The sequence below is a fragment of the Rattus norvegicus genome, chromosome 14 (assembly GCF_021556685.1).
Source record: "Rattus norvegicus strain SHRSP/BbbUtx chromosome 14, alternate assembly SHRSP_T2T, whole genome shotgun sequence".
In the NCBI taxonomy this organism is placed as follows: Eukaryota; Metazoa; Chordata; class Mammalia; order Rodentia; family Muridae; genus Rattus; species Rattus norvegicus.
In genome coordinates this window covers 9,613,629-9,632,538 of record NC_141547.1, presented here as the reverse complement: position 1 = coordinate 9,632,538, position 18,910 = coordinate 9,613,629, and the positions used below count along the sequence as shown (strand labels likewise).

General features: G+C 44.5%; 1 protein-coding gene and 1 pseudogene across 5 annotated transcripts in view; both read left to right on the top strand.

The window, feature by feature from the left end:
- Vamp9 (vesicle-associated membrane protein 9) overlaps positions 1-18,910 on the top strand; it is a 36,592-nt gene that overhangs the window by 12,830 nt on the left and 4,852 nt on the right. For 4 of the 5 annotated variants that reach the window (XM_087584662.1, XM_087584660.1, XM_087584659.1 and 1 more), the window contains one exon: positions 11,785-11,946. In XM_087584662.1, the coding sequence (XP_087440788.1) occupies positions 11,785-11,946 (162 nt within the window). Of the gene's footprint in view, positions 1-6,103; positions 7,214-11,784; positions 11,947-18,910 lie in introns of those variants that run through there. The other variant, XM_087584661.1, reaches the window with a different exon arrangement.
- Positions 17,646-18,422, top strand: LOC148001219 (histone chaperone ASF1A pseudogene; annotated as a pseudogene).

Genomic DNA, 18,910 nt, shown 5'->3' with positions numbered 1-18,910 from the left:
TGATTCGGAATTTAACCATTTAAAAAACAGGTCTGATACACCTAACACCACTGGGTTTTCTTTGTCTTTCTTTCTTGTTTTTTTCTTTCTTTTTTTGCTTTCATTTTTTTTAAATTATTTATTTTTACTTATGATACGTGGATATACATGAGTGGAGTGTCCGTGGAGACCAGAAGAGGGCACTGGATCCCATAAATGGAATTAGAGGCCGCTGTAGGCTGCCCAGTGTAGATGCTGGGATCAGAACCATGGTCCTCTACGGCAGCAGCGAGCACTGACCCAACCACTGAGCCTCTCTCCAGACCCCTCATTTTTAAAATTGGAACAAATCACAAATGTCTTTGTCACTGTTGCTCAGAGAAAAGCTGGTCTCTGTATCATTCCAGTTTAGTGCACGCTGCCAGAGCAGACACCACTGGTTGTTCCTAAGCTTAAAAGAAGAGGCCATCAGCCTGGGTCAGCCTGGTGTGGTTGTGTGTCCCTTTAATCCCAGCACTCTGGAGGCAGAGGCCAGCCTGAAACTCTGGGGAGGGGGGAGGGGGAGGAGGAGGAGGAGGAGGGGGAGTAGGAAGAGAGAGAGAGAGATTGATTGATTGATTGATTGAGATTGATTGATTCCCTGGAAATAGAGAGGCCGGCGTGCTCAATTAACTAACATATAAGTGTGTGGTTAGCAAAGTAGAGTAGCCATGACAAGTGCAAGGCATAAAGAAGACTCTAGAAACCAAAGAGATGTGTCCATCCACTCCAGTATGCACCGTTTGGAGGCGTCTCATGGAGAGTAAAACAGTAAAGCCTTCCCGGGTTGAAACAGTGAGGCAACAGCACGCTGGGAGAGGGTGGAGCAGAGGTGAGACAACTTTGGTCACGTGTGTGTGCCACTGAAACTACAAAATATATATTTAAAAAGAACTTTATTTCAAATTTTGAATGGCCAGACCCCTTGCTTTTATACTTCTAAGCTCTCGCCCTTTAAAAGATCTCCTCTACCCATTTTTAACATAATATTTGTTAGTTCTTTGAACAATTCCATACATGAATTCAGTATCTTTTGATCATATTCCTTCCCCACCCCTTCCCATAATTCCTTTCTCATCAGCCTCCCCCACCCCTTCCCATAATTCCTCTCTCATCAGCCTCCCCCACCCTTGACTTTGTTCTCAACTCCACCTTCATATAAAAAGAATCATAATTCCGTCTTGTGGGCATTTTGATTTCATCTTCTTGACAGTTGTCCTACTGTAGCTACCCTGTCCAGTGCCCCCCCTCACTCACCACTGCTTCCCAACACTGGAGCAGGGTCACAGCCAGTGCACGAGGCAGGAAAGAAAAGCAGGAGACGTGCACACTGGGAGGGAGATCTAAAATGGACCTTGTTCGCAGGTGACACGATTGTGCAAGAAATCAAAAAGAATTGACCAAAAAGCATTTATAGCAAGGTTACAAAACACTCTAAAGCCAGCTAGAAACAAGCCAGTGGGGTTTAAAATGAAGAACAATACCGTTTACATTTGCACCCAAAATGTAAATGCTTGTAAAATTTAACAAAGTGAATATAAAAAACATTATACAAAATTTTAAAAATGAAAGAAATTTAGCAATTACACAGAGAGAAACTCTATCTTAAAAAACAAATAGTGCTAGAGAGATGGCTCAGTGGTTAAGAGCACTGACTGCTCCTGAGTTCAATTCCCAGCAACCACATGGTGGCTCACAACCATCTGTAATGGGATCTGATGCCTTCTTCTGGCGTGTCTGAAGACAGCTACAGTGTACTCACATACATAAAATAAGTAAACAAATCTTTAAAAAGAAGAAAACCTGCATAAGTAGACATGCTTATAACTCGGTATCAGCTTGACTTTGGAGACCTGACTGGAGGATAAGGAGTGGAGAAAGGACAGACACAGAAGGGCTTACAGGAAAGCTGGGATCAGGTGGGCCATACTTTCTCGATAGAGTGGCACCAACTAAGCAACGGCCCAGAACCTCAGTGAGGTTCCCTAGAGGAGTAGGGGGATGAGGGGGGAGGAGAAGGGTGAGAAGGAGGAGGAGGAGAAGGAGGCGGCTGATGTCAGTAAGAGGTACTGTAGACCGTGTTAGTAATAGTAAGGAGGAGGGAGCTGCGGTATCTAACAGTGGCTCACCACCTGTACATGCTCACCCTTGGACCACAGGAAGGCTTTGCTGGTTCCCACAGGTCTGAGGCTCCCTCTGCTCCCCACACACAGGCACTGCACACACTGGCACACACATACACATAGATGTTCTAAGGGAGTCGGAGAGATGGCTCAGAGGTGGCTTGTGCAGAGGACTTGGGTTAGGTTCCCAGCACCACACAGTGGATTACAACTGTCAGGAACCCTAGTTCCAAGGGATCCTGCACACTTCTCTCATCTCCGAGAATACTAGGCATCCATGTGGTACACATACAGCCCAAACAGGCAAAGCATGCATGTTCATAAAACAATATAAATAAATATTTAAAATATAATTTTTAAATAAAATAATAAAAATAGATAAATCTTCAAAATATAAAAAGAACTCTTAGCAGTAAGAAGCAACTGAATGAGCAGAAAAACTCAGCAGAAGCTGAGCTGAGAACCTGCAGTCCACACTTCATCAGTAAGTTGCAAAGTAACACGGGAATGCTACTAGACAGTGCCTGACAGCATTTAAATACTGACGTTACCAAGTGCTAGCAAAGATGTGGAGCAATGCAGCAGGCTGGTGGATTGCAAGGACAGCCAAATACATACAAAGTTTGGCTCTTTCTTTAAAAACCAAACATTCAGGGGCTGGAGAGGTGGCTCAGTGGCTAGGGGGGCTGACTGCCCTTCCAGAGATCTGAGGTCAATTCCCGGGTCTATATTGGGTGACACAGAACCACCTGTAACTCCACTCCAGGGGATCCAAAGCCTCCTTCTGGTCTCCATGCACTCCTACACGCCAACTGCATATAGTCCCAGAATGCACACGCACACGAGTGAAAAGACTTCCTAACCTTGAAGCTAGTGAGGGGCTCAGCAGATAAGGGACAAGTGCCACCAAGCTGAGGCCCTGAGTTCTGTTCCCCAAGGTCTACACCACAGATGAGAACGTCGACTCCTGGAGGTTATCTTCTGACTTCCACACTCAGGCTATAGAGCATGCTCTCCTTAAGAAACTAACAAATAAATATAATTAAGAAAATAAACAATCCTCCCTGACATTTTACCAAACAACTTCAAAACATCACTACACAAAAACCTACATGCGGATGTTTCCATCGGTTCTATTTATAATTGCATAAGTTGGAAACAATCAAGATGCCCTTCAGAGATGACTGGGAAACTACTCCATGGAGCATCCAGAGAGCTGTTATTCACATGTGAGCTATCAAGCCACAAAAAGGCCATGTAAGGACTCCCTCGTAACATGGCAGACTAGAGACTGATTCTCTGTGAGCCAGTGAAGAGGAGGCTCAAAATGGGAAAAATGGACTTTATCCCAAAGAAAGTTATAAAGAACAAAAAGCCAGGAAGGAAGTCAGAGATACCGGAAAGGAACGGAGAACACACAAGGACACAGGGAAGGTAAGCCAGGTGAGGACGGGCAGTCAGGAGTGCCCACGGCCTCACCAGCCTTTGTTCCAGCCATGGAATGTAGAGGGGCAGGAGGAACCCTGACAAGGAATTAGCAGCAAAGTATTCCCATTCGGACACACTGTGTGCTTCATGGGACAGTGGCTGTGCAACACCTTGAGAAAATCAATTGTCTAAAGTGAGCTACCATGAGGGCCTAAGATCGGGAAATGGGAACAAGATGGAGAGCTTCAGCTTGACCCTCCACGTCCTCTGCCTGAGGCAAAGCCCACGGAGGCAGCTGTGGGGAAGAGGAGGGTTAAGCACTGACAGAGCGCACAGGAGGCAGGAGGCTAGGTCTCATGGTCAGGGGCAGATCTCATCGCAGGAATTACCCTGAAACTTGATATACCTGGGCCGGAGCTGGTGCTGGAGCCAGCCGTCCGCCATTTACTGCTGTCCAGCCCCGCGGTTCCGAAGGTCCCGGGGTGTGATACCTACTGCTGCAGTCCACCAGCATGGTGATAGTCTCACGAGGCCTTGAGAGGGGGCCGGCAGGTTCTCCCTGCTACTGCGGTGTTGTGCTTGCTGGCCACACTCCCAGTGCACTTGAGAGGCACCCTCCCCAGCTAAACGTGGGTGACCCCAACTGACTTCTTTCATATCTGTGTGTATTTTAAGGAGATCCTGCTGTGTTGGGTTTCCATACAACCCCTCACATGACCTTTAGTTTTAGCTGACCCTCCCATCCCCACATCACACTCCCTGTCACCATCTAATCCTCTCATCCCGAGTTCCCCTCCATCTGTAACTATCTAGTGTCTCCTTCCTAGGGAGACTTCTCTGTCCTCACTCCATAACTAGTCTCTGTGGTTACAGGGCCTGTACCCTGCTCATTGAAGACGTTACAGCTAACGTGTATATGTAAGTGAATAAAACATGCATATGATTTCTCTTTCTGAGTCTGGATTATCTCACAGGGTGATTTTTTCCCCTAGCTACATCCATTTACCTGCAAATTTCTTTTTTTTTTTTAAATCTTCAAATTTCATGGCTTCCTTTTTAACAGCTGAGTAGTATTTCTTTATAGAAGATGTATCTTTTATCCATTCATCTACTGAGGGACATGTAGATCGTTTCTGATTTCTAACTATCATGAATATAGCAACAGTGAGCATCATTGAGCAAGTGTGTCTGTTGTAGAATACAGACTCTTTTGGGCATGTACCAAGACTGGTACAGCGGGCTCTCAAGGTAGATTTATTCCCAGCTTCCTGAGGAACCTCCGCACTGATTTCCATAGTAGCTGAACAAATTTTCCCTCCCACAAGCAATGAACGAGTGTTTCCCTTACTCCACATCATCCCCAGCACGAGCTGTCACTTGTTTTATTGATCTTAGCCATTCTGACAGGTTAAGATGACATCTGAAAGCAGATGTCACTTATGTCTCCTGATGACTCCTATTGAACATCAGGAGCTGAAGGGTTTGCAACCCCACAGGAAGAACAACAATATCAACCAACCCAACCCCACCAGAGCTCCCAGGGACTAAACCACCAACCAATGAGTACACATGGAGGGACCCCTGACTCCAACTGCATATGTAGCAGAGGATAGCATTGTCCAGCATCAATAGGAGGAAAAGCCCTTGGTCCTGTGAAGGCTCCTTTCCCCAATGTAGGGAAATGCCAGGGTGTTGAGGTTGGAGTGGGTGGGGTGGGAATGGAAGCCTCCTCATAGAATCCTGGGAGCGAGGAGGAAGAATGGGAGAGGGGGGAAAGGGGATAACATTTGAAATGTAAATACATAAAATATCCAAGAAAAATAAAATTTAAAAAATGTTGAATACCTTTGTAGATTTTATTTTTATATTTATGCATTACTTAGTCTCTTTTGTATATTCATCTAATTTTGTTTGTGCATATTCTTTTTTGGGGAGAAACATTTAAATTTTATTTGGTTTCTATTTGCTTTTGTCCCCTGTGTGTTCCCTCCTTGGCCCTGCCCACTACACACACACACACACACACACACACACACACACACACACACACGTTTAGTCATATGGTGATTTGCTAGATTTTACTCTATTGTTGTTAATCTCTTATTTTACCTCTTACAGGTATCTAATTTTTGTTTTGAATGTTTTCATTTTTGAAAAGTTTTCCTTGTGTTTCCTTTTTCTCTTCTTCCTGTCTCATTTTTTCTTCCTCTCCGTACAGTACTTCCCACACCCCTGCCTCTTCCTTCCATCCACATAGCTTTGCTGCTCCTCCATTTCCACTTTCCCTGTCTCCTTCCTCTCTCTCATCCATTTCTCTTTCCCTGTCTCCTTCCTCTCTCTCATCCATTTCTCTTTCCCTGTCTCCTTCCTCTCTCTCATCCATTTCTCTTTCCCTGTCTCCTTCCTCTCTCTCATCCCTTTGCTAGTTCCTTGCTGACCCTAGAGAGTTTTTAACCTCAGTTTCCATTTTACCACTTTGAGTTTTATGCTCACATATTAATGTACTGTAACTGACGTCAAGTGTGTTTCTACAGTTTCCGTGGCTTGACTCACTGCTAATCAGAAGACTGGTGGTTGAGCTTCAGAAGTAAGCTGCTCCTTAGGAGGAGAAGGAATCAGTACTGTTGTCAGCTAGACAAATTCTAGAGCCCCTGGGAGATGGGCCTCTGGACATGCCTGAGGGACCATCTTGATTACTCATTGATGTGGAAGACCCAGCTTGATTTTCAGCAAGTCCATTCATTCCCTGGGCAGGCGATCCCAGACTGTATAAAGTGGAATAGTGAACTGAGTATGGACATGCTCTCTACTGCTTGATTGTGTGACCTGCGCCTGCACCTTGACTTCTCCCCATGACAGACAGCATCTCAATAACACCTTCCCTCCCGAAGTTGCTTTTGATGGAGCTTTCTATCTAAGCAGCAGAAAAAAGAAACTAAGAAAGAATTCAGACCAACGGATGCAATAGTAACAGAGACAGGAGAAAGCGAGGCAAAGATCCAAAGATCCTGGGAGATCTTCACGTACTGCATCCAGAGACACTGAGGTGAAGACTTCAAACACACTCTGCTTTAAAACAAGTGATAAATGACCTACCACAAGCAGATGAGCCAAGTCCAGGCCCAAGGAGGACAGTAAACATCACAGAAGGAAAATGCTAAGAAAGCAACATGAAATAAAACTGAGCAAGAAAATTAGTATTTTGACGAAAAATAGAAATTTTAGAAATGAAAAACTCAATAAATTAAATAAACACAGTGACAAAAGTACCTCCTATATACTTGACCAAGCAGAAGAAAAGACATTTGGGATGGGGGAGCAAGCCGATGAAGTACATCAAACATTAGTAAGGAAAAAACAAACAAACAACCACAGCCTTCCGAGAGCTCTAAGTCCAATCAAGAACTCAACCCAGGGCTGGCTAGAGGGCTCAGCAGTCGAGGCACTGGCTGCCAAGCCTGAGTCGGTCCCCAGTACCCACGTGGTAGGAGAGAACTGAGTCCTGCAAATTTTACTCTGCTCTCCACATGTGTGCTATGATGTGCATGTGTGGGCATACATATACAATAAATAAATGTAATAGCATTGTTTTTAAAGCAATCCATGAGGTATAAGGAACCAAAATAAACACTAAAAACAGAAAATCCGCTCAATGAGATTTTAGCAGAAATTTCCCCAAATGTAAACAGAGACAGTCAAAAACAAGAAGCATGTAGAACCCTAACAAGACATAACCAGAAAAGACTCTCACCACATTTCATAGTCAAGATGTCAAAAATACAAAACAAAGAAATAAGTTTAAAGGCTATAAATGCTTGAAAAGATAAAAGCTTAAAGCAAAACACAAACTGCTACAAAGGCAGAAAATCAGAGTAACATCTGCTCTCATTAACAGTCCTCAAAGCTACAAAACATGGGCTGATATATTTCAAGTTATGAAAGGAAATATCTTCCAATCAAGATTATTATATCCATAAATAGTATCTTTTAAGCAGGGTATGGTGGCACTCACCTCTAATCCACTGCTCTGGAGGCAAAGGCAGGCAAATCTCTCTGTGTTTGAGGTCAGCTTGGCTTACATAGTAAGTCCCAGGCCAGCAAGAGCTAGATAGAAAGACCCTGACTCGAAGAAAAATAACTAAAAATTACAAATTTAAATATACCATCTTAAATTGACATGGAAATAAAGACATTTCAAGAAAAGCACAAACAGCAAGCTAACAGAAGATACTTAAGTAAATACTGCACAGAGGGAAACAGTCAGTCGTGAGAACACAGGGAAAAATAAATTCTATGAGAGGAATAGAGAACAAAGGAAAGTTAGGAAGACTCTTAACATGTCTAAAACAGTGCACTAATAGGGGAAAGCATAAAGAAGAAACAATAGCAGGTAGATCGATTTTGAGTTTGAGCTGAGTCTGGTTGGTCTGAGTTGAGCAGCCTAGACTACAAAGTGAGAACCAGGTCATCCAGGGCCGCACCAAGAGTGAGACCCTGTCTCAAAAAGAGGAGGAGGAGGAAGAGGAAGAAGAAGAGAAGAAGAAAAGAAGAAGAAGAGAAGAAGAAGAGAAGAAGAAGAAGAAGAAGAAGAAGAAGAAGAAGAAGAAGAAGAAGAAGAAGAAGAAGAAGAAGAAGAAGAAGAAGGAGAAGAGAAGGAGAAGGAGAAGGAGAAGGAGAAGGAGAAGAAGAAGAAGAAGAAGAAGAAGAGGAGGAGGAGGAGGAGGAGGAGGAGGAAGAGGAAGAGGAAGAAGAAAAAGAAGAAGAAGCACTAAAGTCATCACTGGAATTAGTACACATCTCTCAGTAATAACCTTAAATGTAAATTGTTTCTGTTTAGATTGCCTGAAAGATTTAAAAACCATATCCAACTCTGTTGTCTCCAGGAAACATACCTCACTGGGAAAGACACAGCTGAGAGGCAATGGGTAGAAAACAATCTGTCAGGCAAAAGGAAATTTAAAACAAACTGGCCTAGCTGTCCTGATAAAGCAGACCTCAGAGCAAAATTAAGCAGAAGTAAGACCACTGCATATTAACAAGGAGGGCGACTCATCATCAGACGATACAATTATCTGTGCACTAAGTGTTGGGAGTCCAAGCTTTATAAAGCAAACGCTCATGGATATAATATAACAGTAATGACTCTTACCCCTAGATAGGTCATCCAACATATACACTGGCAAAGAAGCCTCAGGTTGATCTGCACCATAGATCAATAGCGTTAACAGATGTGTACAGAACACTCCACCCAACAAACAGAGCACATCCAACACTGAACCCTTCCCTGACGCACACCACTCTCAAGCTGTCAGGTAACGAACTAGAAATCAGTAACAAGAAGATCTATAGGGACAGCAGGAGACAAGGACGCTGAAGCTCCTGGATGACCAGTGTGTCATTGAACTCACAAAGGGAATCCTAAAGGTCTTAGGAAAAATAAAAAAGAAAGCATACTTAACAGAATCTTTGAGATATCACTGATAGGTCTTTTAATATTTTAAATTCCTGTTTATCAGTGCTGGGCCTTGTACGTACTAGACGAGCGCTTGCCCAGTGAACCAAACTCTAAGCCCAAGCTAAGGCAGTTCAAAGAGGGAAGTTTATTGCTCTGTGTGCTTATATTGAAAAATCAGATCTTGGCGAGGCAGCTCAGCCGATAAAGGCACCTGCCAGCAAGTGAGAAACCCACATTCAGTCCAGAACTTACACAGTAGGAGGAGAGAAGCAACCTACAAGTTTCCCTCTGACTCCCATATGTGTGCCAGGGTTCGTGTTCTCATATAGTGAAAAGGGAGAAAGAGGGAATGTAATTTAAAACTTTAAAAATCTTAAATAAGTGACCTATTTACATACATGTGTTTGTAGTCATGACACTAGACAGGGAACTGTGGATGGGGAGGAAAATACCTTACCGGAGGAGGGTATAGAAAGGGTATTACATACATGTAGTAATAGGAAATCAAGGCAGAAACAGAGGGCATAGAATGCAGGAGGAGGAAGGGAATTAGCTGGAGGTGGAGCGAGGAGATGAGAGGCTAATGAAGGAGGTGAGTAAGGAATAATGAGTGAGTGAATGAATGAGCGAGTGAATGAATGAGCGAGTGGATAACAGAGTATAATAGCACACGTGTATGAAGATACTATGATGAAGCCAACTTTGTGTGCCAGCCCAAAACAGCAATTTAAAAACAAAACTCAAATAAAGGCGAAAAGAAAGCAAGGCATTTCTCTGCTAGCAAATGTAATGAGTCAGCCTCAGCACCACGTAATCCTGGCAGACAGCAGTGACATCTCAGTGGGGACAGGGACAGGAGTCCTTCTACCAGGGACTTGTCTGTGCTGTGCGAGAGCAAACAGCGACAGCAATGCACTGGAGGGAAGAAAAGCAATCAGGCTCTTAGCTATTAAAAGCAGTGAAGATGGGAAACTTGGCAGCCAAACAAAGGTAGTTTGGGGGTCCAGTTGTTAATGTCAGTGTTAGATGTTCTTGTATAGGCCAAAGAAGCTGGCATGTAAGTGACATAAAGATTAAAGAAAATAAGAAAGCTATGAAATGACATCTCAGTTACAGACTTGTCTGTTCCAAAATTTCTCCTATGCAAAATCGGTAATGATTTTCTGAAGTCTTGTTTTGGGATATTTCATGTTACCATGGCGATTTGAAAATGTCAGGTAAAAGCCACGTAAGTTGTTGATGGAAATAAGAGAAAAGAAATGATGACAGAAGAACCTAAAATGCGTATTAAAGAGTGAGACTGTGCGGCACTCCAGGAATCGTCACACTGTTCAACACTCCAGGAATCGTCACACTGTTACACCGTTAGGAGGAGCAGCAGAGGTTTCCACCATCCGGGGACCAAATAATTAAAACAAGAAGGCAGTCAGAGGTGTGTCTGACTGGCCATAGAAGACTCTTTAGCAATGGAGGTATGGGCTGGAGGCACAGCTCGGCACTTAAGTGCACCTGACCCTGCACAGGACTCAGGTTCAGTTCTCAACATCCATGTGGCAGCTTAAAATTGTCCAGGACTCTAGTTCCTTCCAGAGCATCCAGTGTTCTCTTCTGGTCTCCAGTGGTACCAGGTACACACACATGTGTACACACACATGCAACACACACACAAACATACACATACTACACATATAAGCACAGTACACACACATAAATGCAGGCAAAACACACATAAAATGATTTTTAAATATATTTTTAATTATTTTTAAAGTAATTGGACTGATTGATGTGGATGAAAGTAGGGGTCACTGAAAGCAAACTGAGGCTTTCTTGCCTCTGGTGAACATGACTTTGGGTTATGTTCTGGATCTGAGGGGATCAACAGCCACCAAATCCACCCCAGGCCATGTCTTTCTGGTTGTTAGTCTTCCACAGCTGAAGAATGAATCCAATGGGTAGTAAACAGGAGGGCGAGCTTTAGAGAGGAGCTTGTTGCCACAAGTTGAGGTGAGAGACTGAGGAGGGAGGCCACGAGAAAGGGAACAAGGAGCTCTTAGACTGCAGGGGCTGCCACTGATGGCCCTGTCTAGGAATAATGAGCCATGTGTTTGTTCTTCCTTTATGAGTTTGTTTTGATTGAGGTGTGTGGGGTGAGCTGGTCAGTATAGTTGGCACACAAGGTGGCCTGTGCCTCTCCATCCCAGGCATCCGGAGTGGCGTTGGGGACATACCCCACATATACTGTCAGGGCAGCCGAAGAAATAGATAACAAGAAACCAGACAAGGAAACAAAGCCCACAGCACACACAGCCTTTCTGCCCTTCAGCCTGATCAGAAGACATTTCCAGCTTCTCTCCAAGGGCAAGAAGTGAGGTTGGTGTGTCTAAAACTGCCTGAGGGTATCCGCATCCTCTTCACAGCGTCGATGAGAACAGCACTGGGGGTATCAGCCGTAACAAATGTTCCACTCCATGCTGTGTGGTAACAAGGGGGCAGCCAGGACGTTGTCTTTTACAGTAAACATAAAATGTCTCTAAAAGTAAAGTCTGGGGATTTTTTTTAATGATTAAATAAACCATTTAAAGAAAATCATTGAATGCACTGGTGTGACTCTCTCTCCTGCTTGGTTTGTGGTTCTGTTTTGCAAGATTAGACTAGGACAGCTTGTGATGTAGTTGATCTTTTATGAAAGTGAGATGTGCCCTTGACAGCTGTGTGTCATTAATACGATTTAAGTTTCTGTTCTGTTTCCCTTCTGTGTAGATGGAATACAATAAAAATGGAAGTCGCATGGTGCTGTCGACAGTGAAGAGTCAAGTGTCTGATGTCAAAAGTATTATGTTAAGAAACATCGACACAATTCTAGAAAAAGAAACAGAAACAGTGAGAATCCTCACGGAAGAGGCTGGTGACCCCCAGGCAACTGTAAGTGATCTTCGTGTATATGGGGCTCCAGTGAGGAAAGCCACACACAGTATTGCTGCCCTAGGGACAGCCTGCTCTAGGCAAAGACACACAAGGCTATTGTGAGACAAGTCTCTGCAGCCAGAAAGAAGGAAAAGTGAGAAACTTTTATAAAGGATCAACTACACCACAAGCTGCCCCAGTGTAATCTTGCAAAACAGAACCACAAACCAAGCAGGGGAGAGAGTCACACCAGTGCATTCAGTGATTTTCTTTAAATGGTTTATTTAATCATTTTTTTAAAAAATTATTAAAGAGTCAGGGGAGCTGGAGAGATGGCTCAGTGGTTAAGAGCACTGACTGCTCTTCCAGAGGTCCTGAGTTCAATTCCCAGCAACCACATGGTGGCTCACAGCCATCTGTAATGGGGTCCGATGCCCTCTTCTGGTGTGTGTGAGGACAGCAATGGTGTATACACATGAATAAAATAAAATGTGTTATTAAAACAGTCAGGTCAGGCTCACAGGCACGTGCTTCCCTTACCCGAGCTCCATCTCCACAGCAGAAAGGGTGGAGGAAAAGAGCTGAGTCCGAGAAGCCGTCCTAACCCCACACTGACCCAGTGGCCTGTGGGTGTGCACACAGGTACACACACACACACACACACACACACACACACACACACACACAGTAAATAACCTCTGAAAAAGAATACTGGGATGGTCCGTACCCCTGGGATTGTTGGTAACTTTGGGTGTGATAGTGAGGCTGTCGTTAGGAAGGATTGTACACCAGTTAGAAGGAGTCACACTGAGATGTTGGCGGCTACAGGCTGACTGTGTAACATCCGAGCATTTGCATCAGGATAGAGAAGGGGAAAGGGAACCGCGAGCGAGCACACTGACAGCTCCGAACTCTGGTGCTGGGTGGCTGTCGCGCGTCCTGGCTATGCCAACTTCTGCCTGTCTCCCCAAGTGTTTACTTGTTTGGAGACTAATCTGCATGGCTCCTCTCCAGCATTTTCAACTAAATTTCACCACCAGCGCACACAGCCGCCATGACAGAGCAGAGCGCACACACGCTGAGCTCTGTTGGCTGATGCAGGTTTTTCCCTTCGTCCCACCTTCACGTCGGGGCCTCTCTTAACTTTCATTTACTGGGTGAGGGTGGAGTGGGCCTGTGAAATCCACAGATGTGTGTGGTCCCCAGGGGACATCTCCCCGAGTCAGCTCACCCTCCAGCATGTACACTCCAGAGACTCGCCAACCAGCCTTTCTCCTGGGCTTTCGGAGCCTCTCAATGGTTTAGGGACTTTTGTTTTGTTTTGTTTGTTTGTTTTTGCTGCTTTCACACTAACGTGGCAGCTTGAGTAGTCACAACAGAGGCCGCATAGGTCGATCCTTCATCGTGACTCCATTTACCTATACCCATGTGCCATCTCACGTGGCTTCGATGCCCTGGAGTTTGGAACCTCGATGGAGACGTGAGATCTTTCATTCTAGGTCTCCCTCACTCACATGAACAGCCAAAGTCCCAGCCTTTGCCCCAGCGAACCACAAAGCTCTGAACTCTGTCGTCAGTCAGGCTTGTCAGCCTTTACCCAGTGAGCCATCCAATAGGCAGCCTTTACCCAGTGAGCCATCCAATAGGCAGCCTTTACCGGTGAGCCATCCAATAGGATGCTTTTACCTGATGAGCCATCTAATAGACAGCCTTTACCCAGTGAGCCATCCAATAGGCAGCCTTTACCCAGTGAGCCATCCAATAGGCAGCCTTTACCCAGTGAGCCATCCAATAGGCAGCCTTTACCCAGTGAGCCATCCAATAGGCAGCCTTTACCCAGTGAGCCATCCAATAGGCAGCCTTTACCCAGTGAGCCATCCAATAGGCAGCCTTTACCGGTGAGCCATCCAATAGGACGCTTTTACCTGGTGAGCCATCCAATAGGCCCCAGTATTTTTTGCTTTATACTAAAGAAATCCAACTTAACCATTTTTCTACAACCTGGTTCTGTATTTCACCTTTTTTCTGAACTATAACCACTTACCCTCCTACAGAACGTCATTACTTTTTTTTAAAGCAAAATCTTCTTGTCCTTTGTCATTTTAATAAACATTGATTCTTTTTAATTACCTTAAAAAGAATTGGGTTTTAGCACAGCATTTTTCAATTTCAGTTTCTCCTGGTACTTCTCACTCCTCCACCCTCTCACTTGTCCCTGCACCCCAGGAGCCTCCTCCCACTTTCGTGTCACGCCTGATCTCTCACCCTCTCCATTCTGAGTTTTCTGTATTGTGAGCAGTATTGCATTAGATACCGTGTCTCCAAAAAAACCAAAAATAAATAAAGAAAAAAACAAATAAATAAATGAAATATTCCTGATAGTACATTTAAATATATGCATAAATTATATACATATATAATTTTAGAATAATGTCATCTTTCTTATAATAAAATATACATAGAAACCAAGTTAAAACATGATAGACATAAAATCTTAAATAGTTTTTTAAAAAACATTTTACTCACAGAAAATAATGTATTTTTTGGTAATGTGATTAACATCACAACAAATTAGATATTACATCGTTTACATCTAAATGGATCGCATCCCCAGGTCTGAGTCATAAACAGATCAGTGTGTGCACACTAACCGTGTTGTATGTGTTTATACTTTTCCTTGCTCACAGTCGTCAGGAACTAGACAGGAATGGCGCTATCGGAAGCCCTCATTTCATTTCTAGTGGGATGAAATAGCTCCCAGCTGACTGTTGACTTTATCTTCGGATTTAGGTCCGGTTCGTTTTCCAATGTGTAATAGTCCTCTGTACTCCTATCCGTTTGTCAGGAATTCTGTCAGAGAGTTAACTGTCATCAAACGCCCTTTATGCGCTGACAGTGACCTCTCCTCCTTAATGTAATGACGTGATAAAATACCGTTCGGAGTCATTGTGTCTGGTCAGATGCCCCGCAAGAGTCAGCGGTTTGTAGTTTTGTGATTGCTGTCTTCAAACACTGTGTCTACCCATTTCTACAAGCTATGTATGAAATGCCACGTGACATATTTCCATGGAATCTGGTCTAGGCTGTGCCCGTGGGCAGGCTTATTTTTCATTTCTAACCTTTTGTGATATAACTTTCTGGAAGCAAGTGGCTTGAATAGAGGCCTGCATACTTCTCAGATCTCTCCTACAGGGTAGAATTTTTATTAATTTATTATTTGTATGTGCATGTGTCAGTGTGTGCACCTGTGCACACAAAGAACCAGAAGAGGCCACCAGCCGTGCTCTGTCCCTCTCCTTCTGCTCCCATGAGGAAGGTTTCTCCCTGAGCCTCGGGCTCAGTTAGACAGGAAGCTAGGAAGCCCAGTGGTCCCATCCCATCCGTGGCCACTCAGAGCTGGAGTAACACAGAGTGTGCTGGATGTGGGCAGTATGAGTTCTGAGAGTGCCACTGAGTCATCTCTCCAGACTCCAAAATATTGTTCCCAAATGAAGGTAACGCACTTACTATAAAGTTAGCATTTTGAAGTATATAGTTCAATATAGTTACACTTACAGTGCTGTCTACCCATCACTTCTATCTCGTTCCAGAACATTCTCACCTCCCCTAAAGAAGCCCAGCACTTAGTCTCTCCCCAGCCCAGAGGAGACCGCCTTCTGTCTCCATGGGCTTGTGCACACTCTGTGTATCCTGAACCATATATGAACTTTCCTACTTGTCTTCTTTTCCCTGTAGCGCCGTAGACCTGAACTTAATGTTGAAGCATGAATAACTCTTTACTGCTCTTCTCCTTACTGAAGTATATTCCACTCTCTTAGCATTCCATATGCCCTAATTTGCTTATCCATTAATGGAACTGATAAACATTTTGTGCTGTTTTGTTTTGTGGTGCTAGAATCAAACCCAAGGCCTTGCAAATGCTAGGGCAGGTTGTTGCCCGCGGCACTGATATGCAGTTCTTGGTTTGTCATGGTGTGGTCTCACCGTGCAGCCTCACGCTCAGCATTCCTCCAACTCAGCCTCCCAACTGCCAGGATGGTAGTCATCTGGCCTGCATCCTCTGTAGTGAATAATAAAAGTCCTATAAGGCACATATTTAATACAGAGTGTGTGTGTGTGTGTGTGTGTGTGTGTGTGTGTGTGTGTGTGTGTGTGTATGCGCGCGCGCACGTGTGTAAGCCAGTTCCTTCTTTCTGTCATATGGGCTCTGGAGATCAAATTCGGGCTGCCAGACTTGGTGGCGAGAACCATCAACTCCTGACCCATCTTGTTGATCCCACGAGTTCATTTTTACAGGACTTTCTTCAAAATTGAAAATAGTTTCAGATCATCTTATTAAGGCAGGGTCTCTCTATGTAGCCCTGGCTATCCTGAAACTTGCTATATAGGCCAGGCTGGCCTCAGACTCATAGAGATTTGCCTGTCTGCTTACCTGCCTGTCTCCAGAGTGCCAGAACTAAAGGCACGCACCGCCACATCCGGGCCCGATTGTCTACAGGTGGGAGCCCAATTGCTGACTCCTGTGGTAATTGTCTAACTGCCCATCCATTTTCCACAGTCACTGAATCACCTGGCCTTCTGTCTTATCACTTCCAACATTATTCTTCCTGGCGTTGCTACTGTTGTGAGTGTAAGAACCCGTGTTATTTCAGATGACCTGAGGGACAGTGGTACCAAGGGCCTTCTCGTATCCTTGGGAATCATTGTCCCCAGATTACATAAGTGATCGTTCAAGTTCTTTGTCGCTTTGAACAAGATTGTTTTTGGGCTGGGTAAACTTAATGTGCAATTTGATTTATTTTTAATTAATTTTATTTTTATTTTATTTACTATTTATTTAGGTTTTTAAAAATATTCTTTTTTTTTTCTTTTTTTTTCTTTTTTTTGGAGCTGGGGACCGAACCCAGGGCCTTGCGCTTGCTAGGCAAGCGCTCTACCACTGAGCCAAATCCCCAACCCCTTAAAAATATTCTTAAAGGTTTATTTATTTTATGTATATGAGTACACTGTAGCTGTCCTCAGACACACCAGAAGAGGGCATCAGATCCCATTACAGATTGTGAGCCACCACGTGGTTGCTGGGAACTGAACTCAGGACCTCTGGAAGAGCAGTCTGTGATCTTAACCACTGAACCATCTCTCCAGCCCTTATTTAGTTTTGTTTTGTTTGTTTGTTTGTTTGTTTTTGTTTTTGTTTTTTAAGACAGGGCTTCTTGGGTTGGGGATTTAGCTCAGTGGTAGAGCGCTTGCCTAGCAAGCACAAGGCCCTGGGTTCGGTCCCCAGCTCCGAAAAAAAGAAAAAAAAAAAAAAGACAGGGCTTCTTTGTGTTCTGGTCCTGGATGTCCTGGAACTCCCTTTGTAGACCAGGCTGTCCTCAAACGCACAGAGATCTACCTGCCTCTGCTCCTGAGTGCTGGGATTAAAGGCGTGCCCCGACCATACCCAGCTTAATGTGAATTTTTAATCCATTGGCCTCCAGTCTTCTATTGTTTGCGGCAGAAAGTCAAAATCATATCCAATCTTTCGATGCTCCTCAAAGTGGGGCATCCCAAACAACGTCTTTTAAAAAGAGGGACGAAGCAGCCAATCGCGGCAACGCTGCTAGTTAGCAGAGCAGAATGGGCCGTAGTTTAGTGAGGTGGGAAAGCTGCAAAATACTGTGGAGTGCTGCTGTGTAAATTAAAAGGAAAAAACGTTTCTCAAGTCGCAGCTGCACGACGCCGGCGTGGGGTCTGCGCTCTCAGAGCGGCCGCGTGGGACTCAGTGGAGCCCGGAGCCCGGGCCGCATTGTTTGTTTTCTTCGAATGATGGCGAAGGTTCAGGTGAACAGTGTAGTGCTGGGTAGCCCGGCGCCTTTCTACAAGCCGTTCCTGTTCGAGATCACCTTCGAGTGCATCGAGGACCTGGCTGAAGACTTGGAGTGGAAAATTATCTCCGTGGGCTCTGCTGAAAGTGAGGAATACAATCAAGTTTAGAGTCTGTTTTAGTGGGTCCTGTTCCTGCAGGAAGGCGTTTGCGTTTCCGGCTGACGCACCGCATGCGGGGCTCATCTCAGATGCAGGCGCGGTGCGGGGGTAGCAGCTGTATTGGCACCTACAGAGGCCAAGGATTATTAGAGTTGGCTACTGTGTAAATAATGAATATACTGAAAACCCACCAGTAAAGCCAGACTTTTCTAAGCTTCAAAGGAATATTTTGGCTTCTAACCTCAGAGTCACAAGATCCCACATTAACTGGGAAGATGACAGAAGAACTGGAGGACGCAGAGAGCAGTGACCCAGGCCTGCAGTCCCTTCTTTCAGATGCACTACCATCAGCATCGGAGGGACGGTCCCGTCAGAAAAGTCACTCAGTGTCCTGTTAGAACCCCTCATGGACGCGTGTGATACATGCCACCCCATTAGTGCAGATTAAGCTATTAGAAACAGAAATATCTCCCTGAAGTTCCGTAAGTACGGAGTCATCGTGAGATGTGAAGAATTTGTTTAAAAACAGCCTGTAGAAAGTTTATAAGAAAACCAGTATTTGAGCAAATTGTGGGATATAAATACAGCTATGTTTAAGGCCTTTTTTCTCTAATGTGTTATTTTATTTGTTCATGAAACTAATCTGATTAAAGCATAGATATTAAAAATAATAAAAATAAATTAAATAAAAAGAGGGATGAAAATACCAGCAACAGAGAAGAAGCTGATGGTGAGCAAATGGTGCTCAGAAAGGAAGGACCAAGGCCCAGGAGGGAGGCCAGTGCGCATCGGTGGAAGGAGGAATCCAGAAGAGGCGGGGACGGATGGCCCTGTTCCTCAGTGCCTCCACCCGCTGCAGCTGTGAGCCGCACCCACAGAGCGCCAGCCCTTCTCTTGTCCAGCCTTTCTACCGGGACAGACCACGTAGGGTCTCAGTGTTGTTGCATGTGAGTTTAGGAAGCATTTGTCCAGCATGATATGTGCTTTTAGAGTTTGTAACAAGTACGGCTCATCT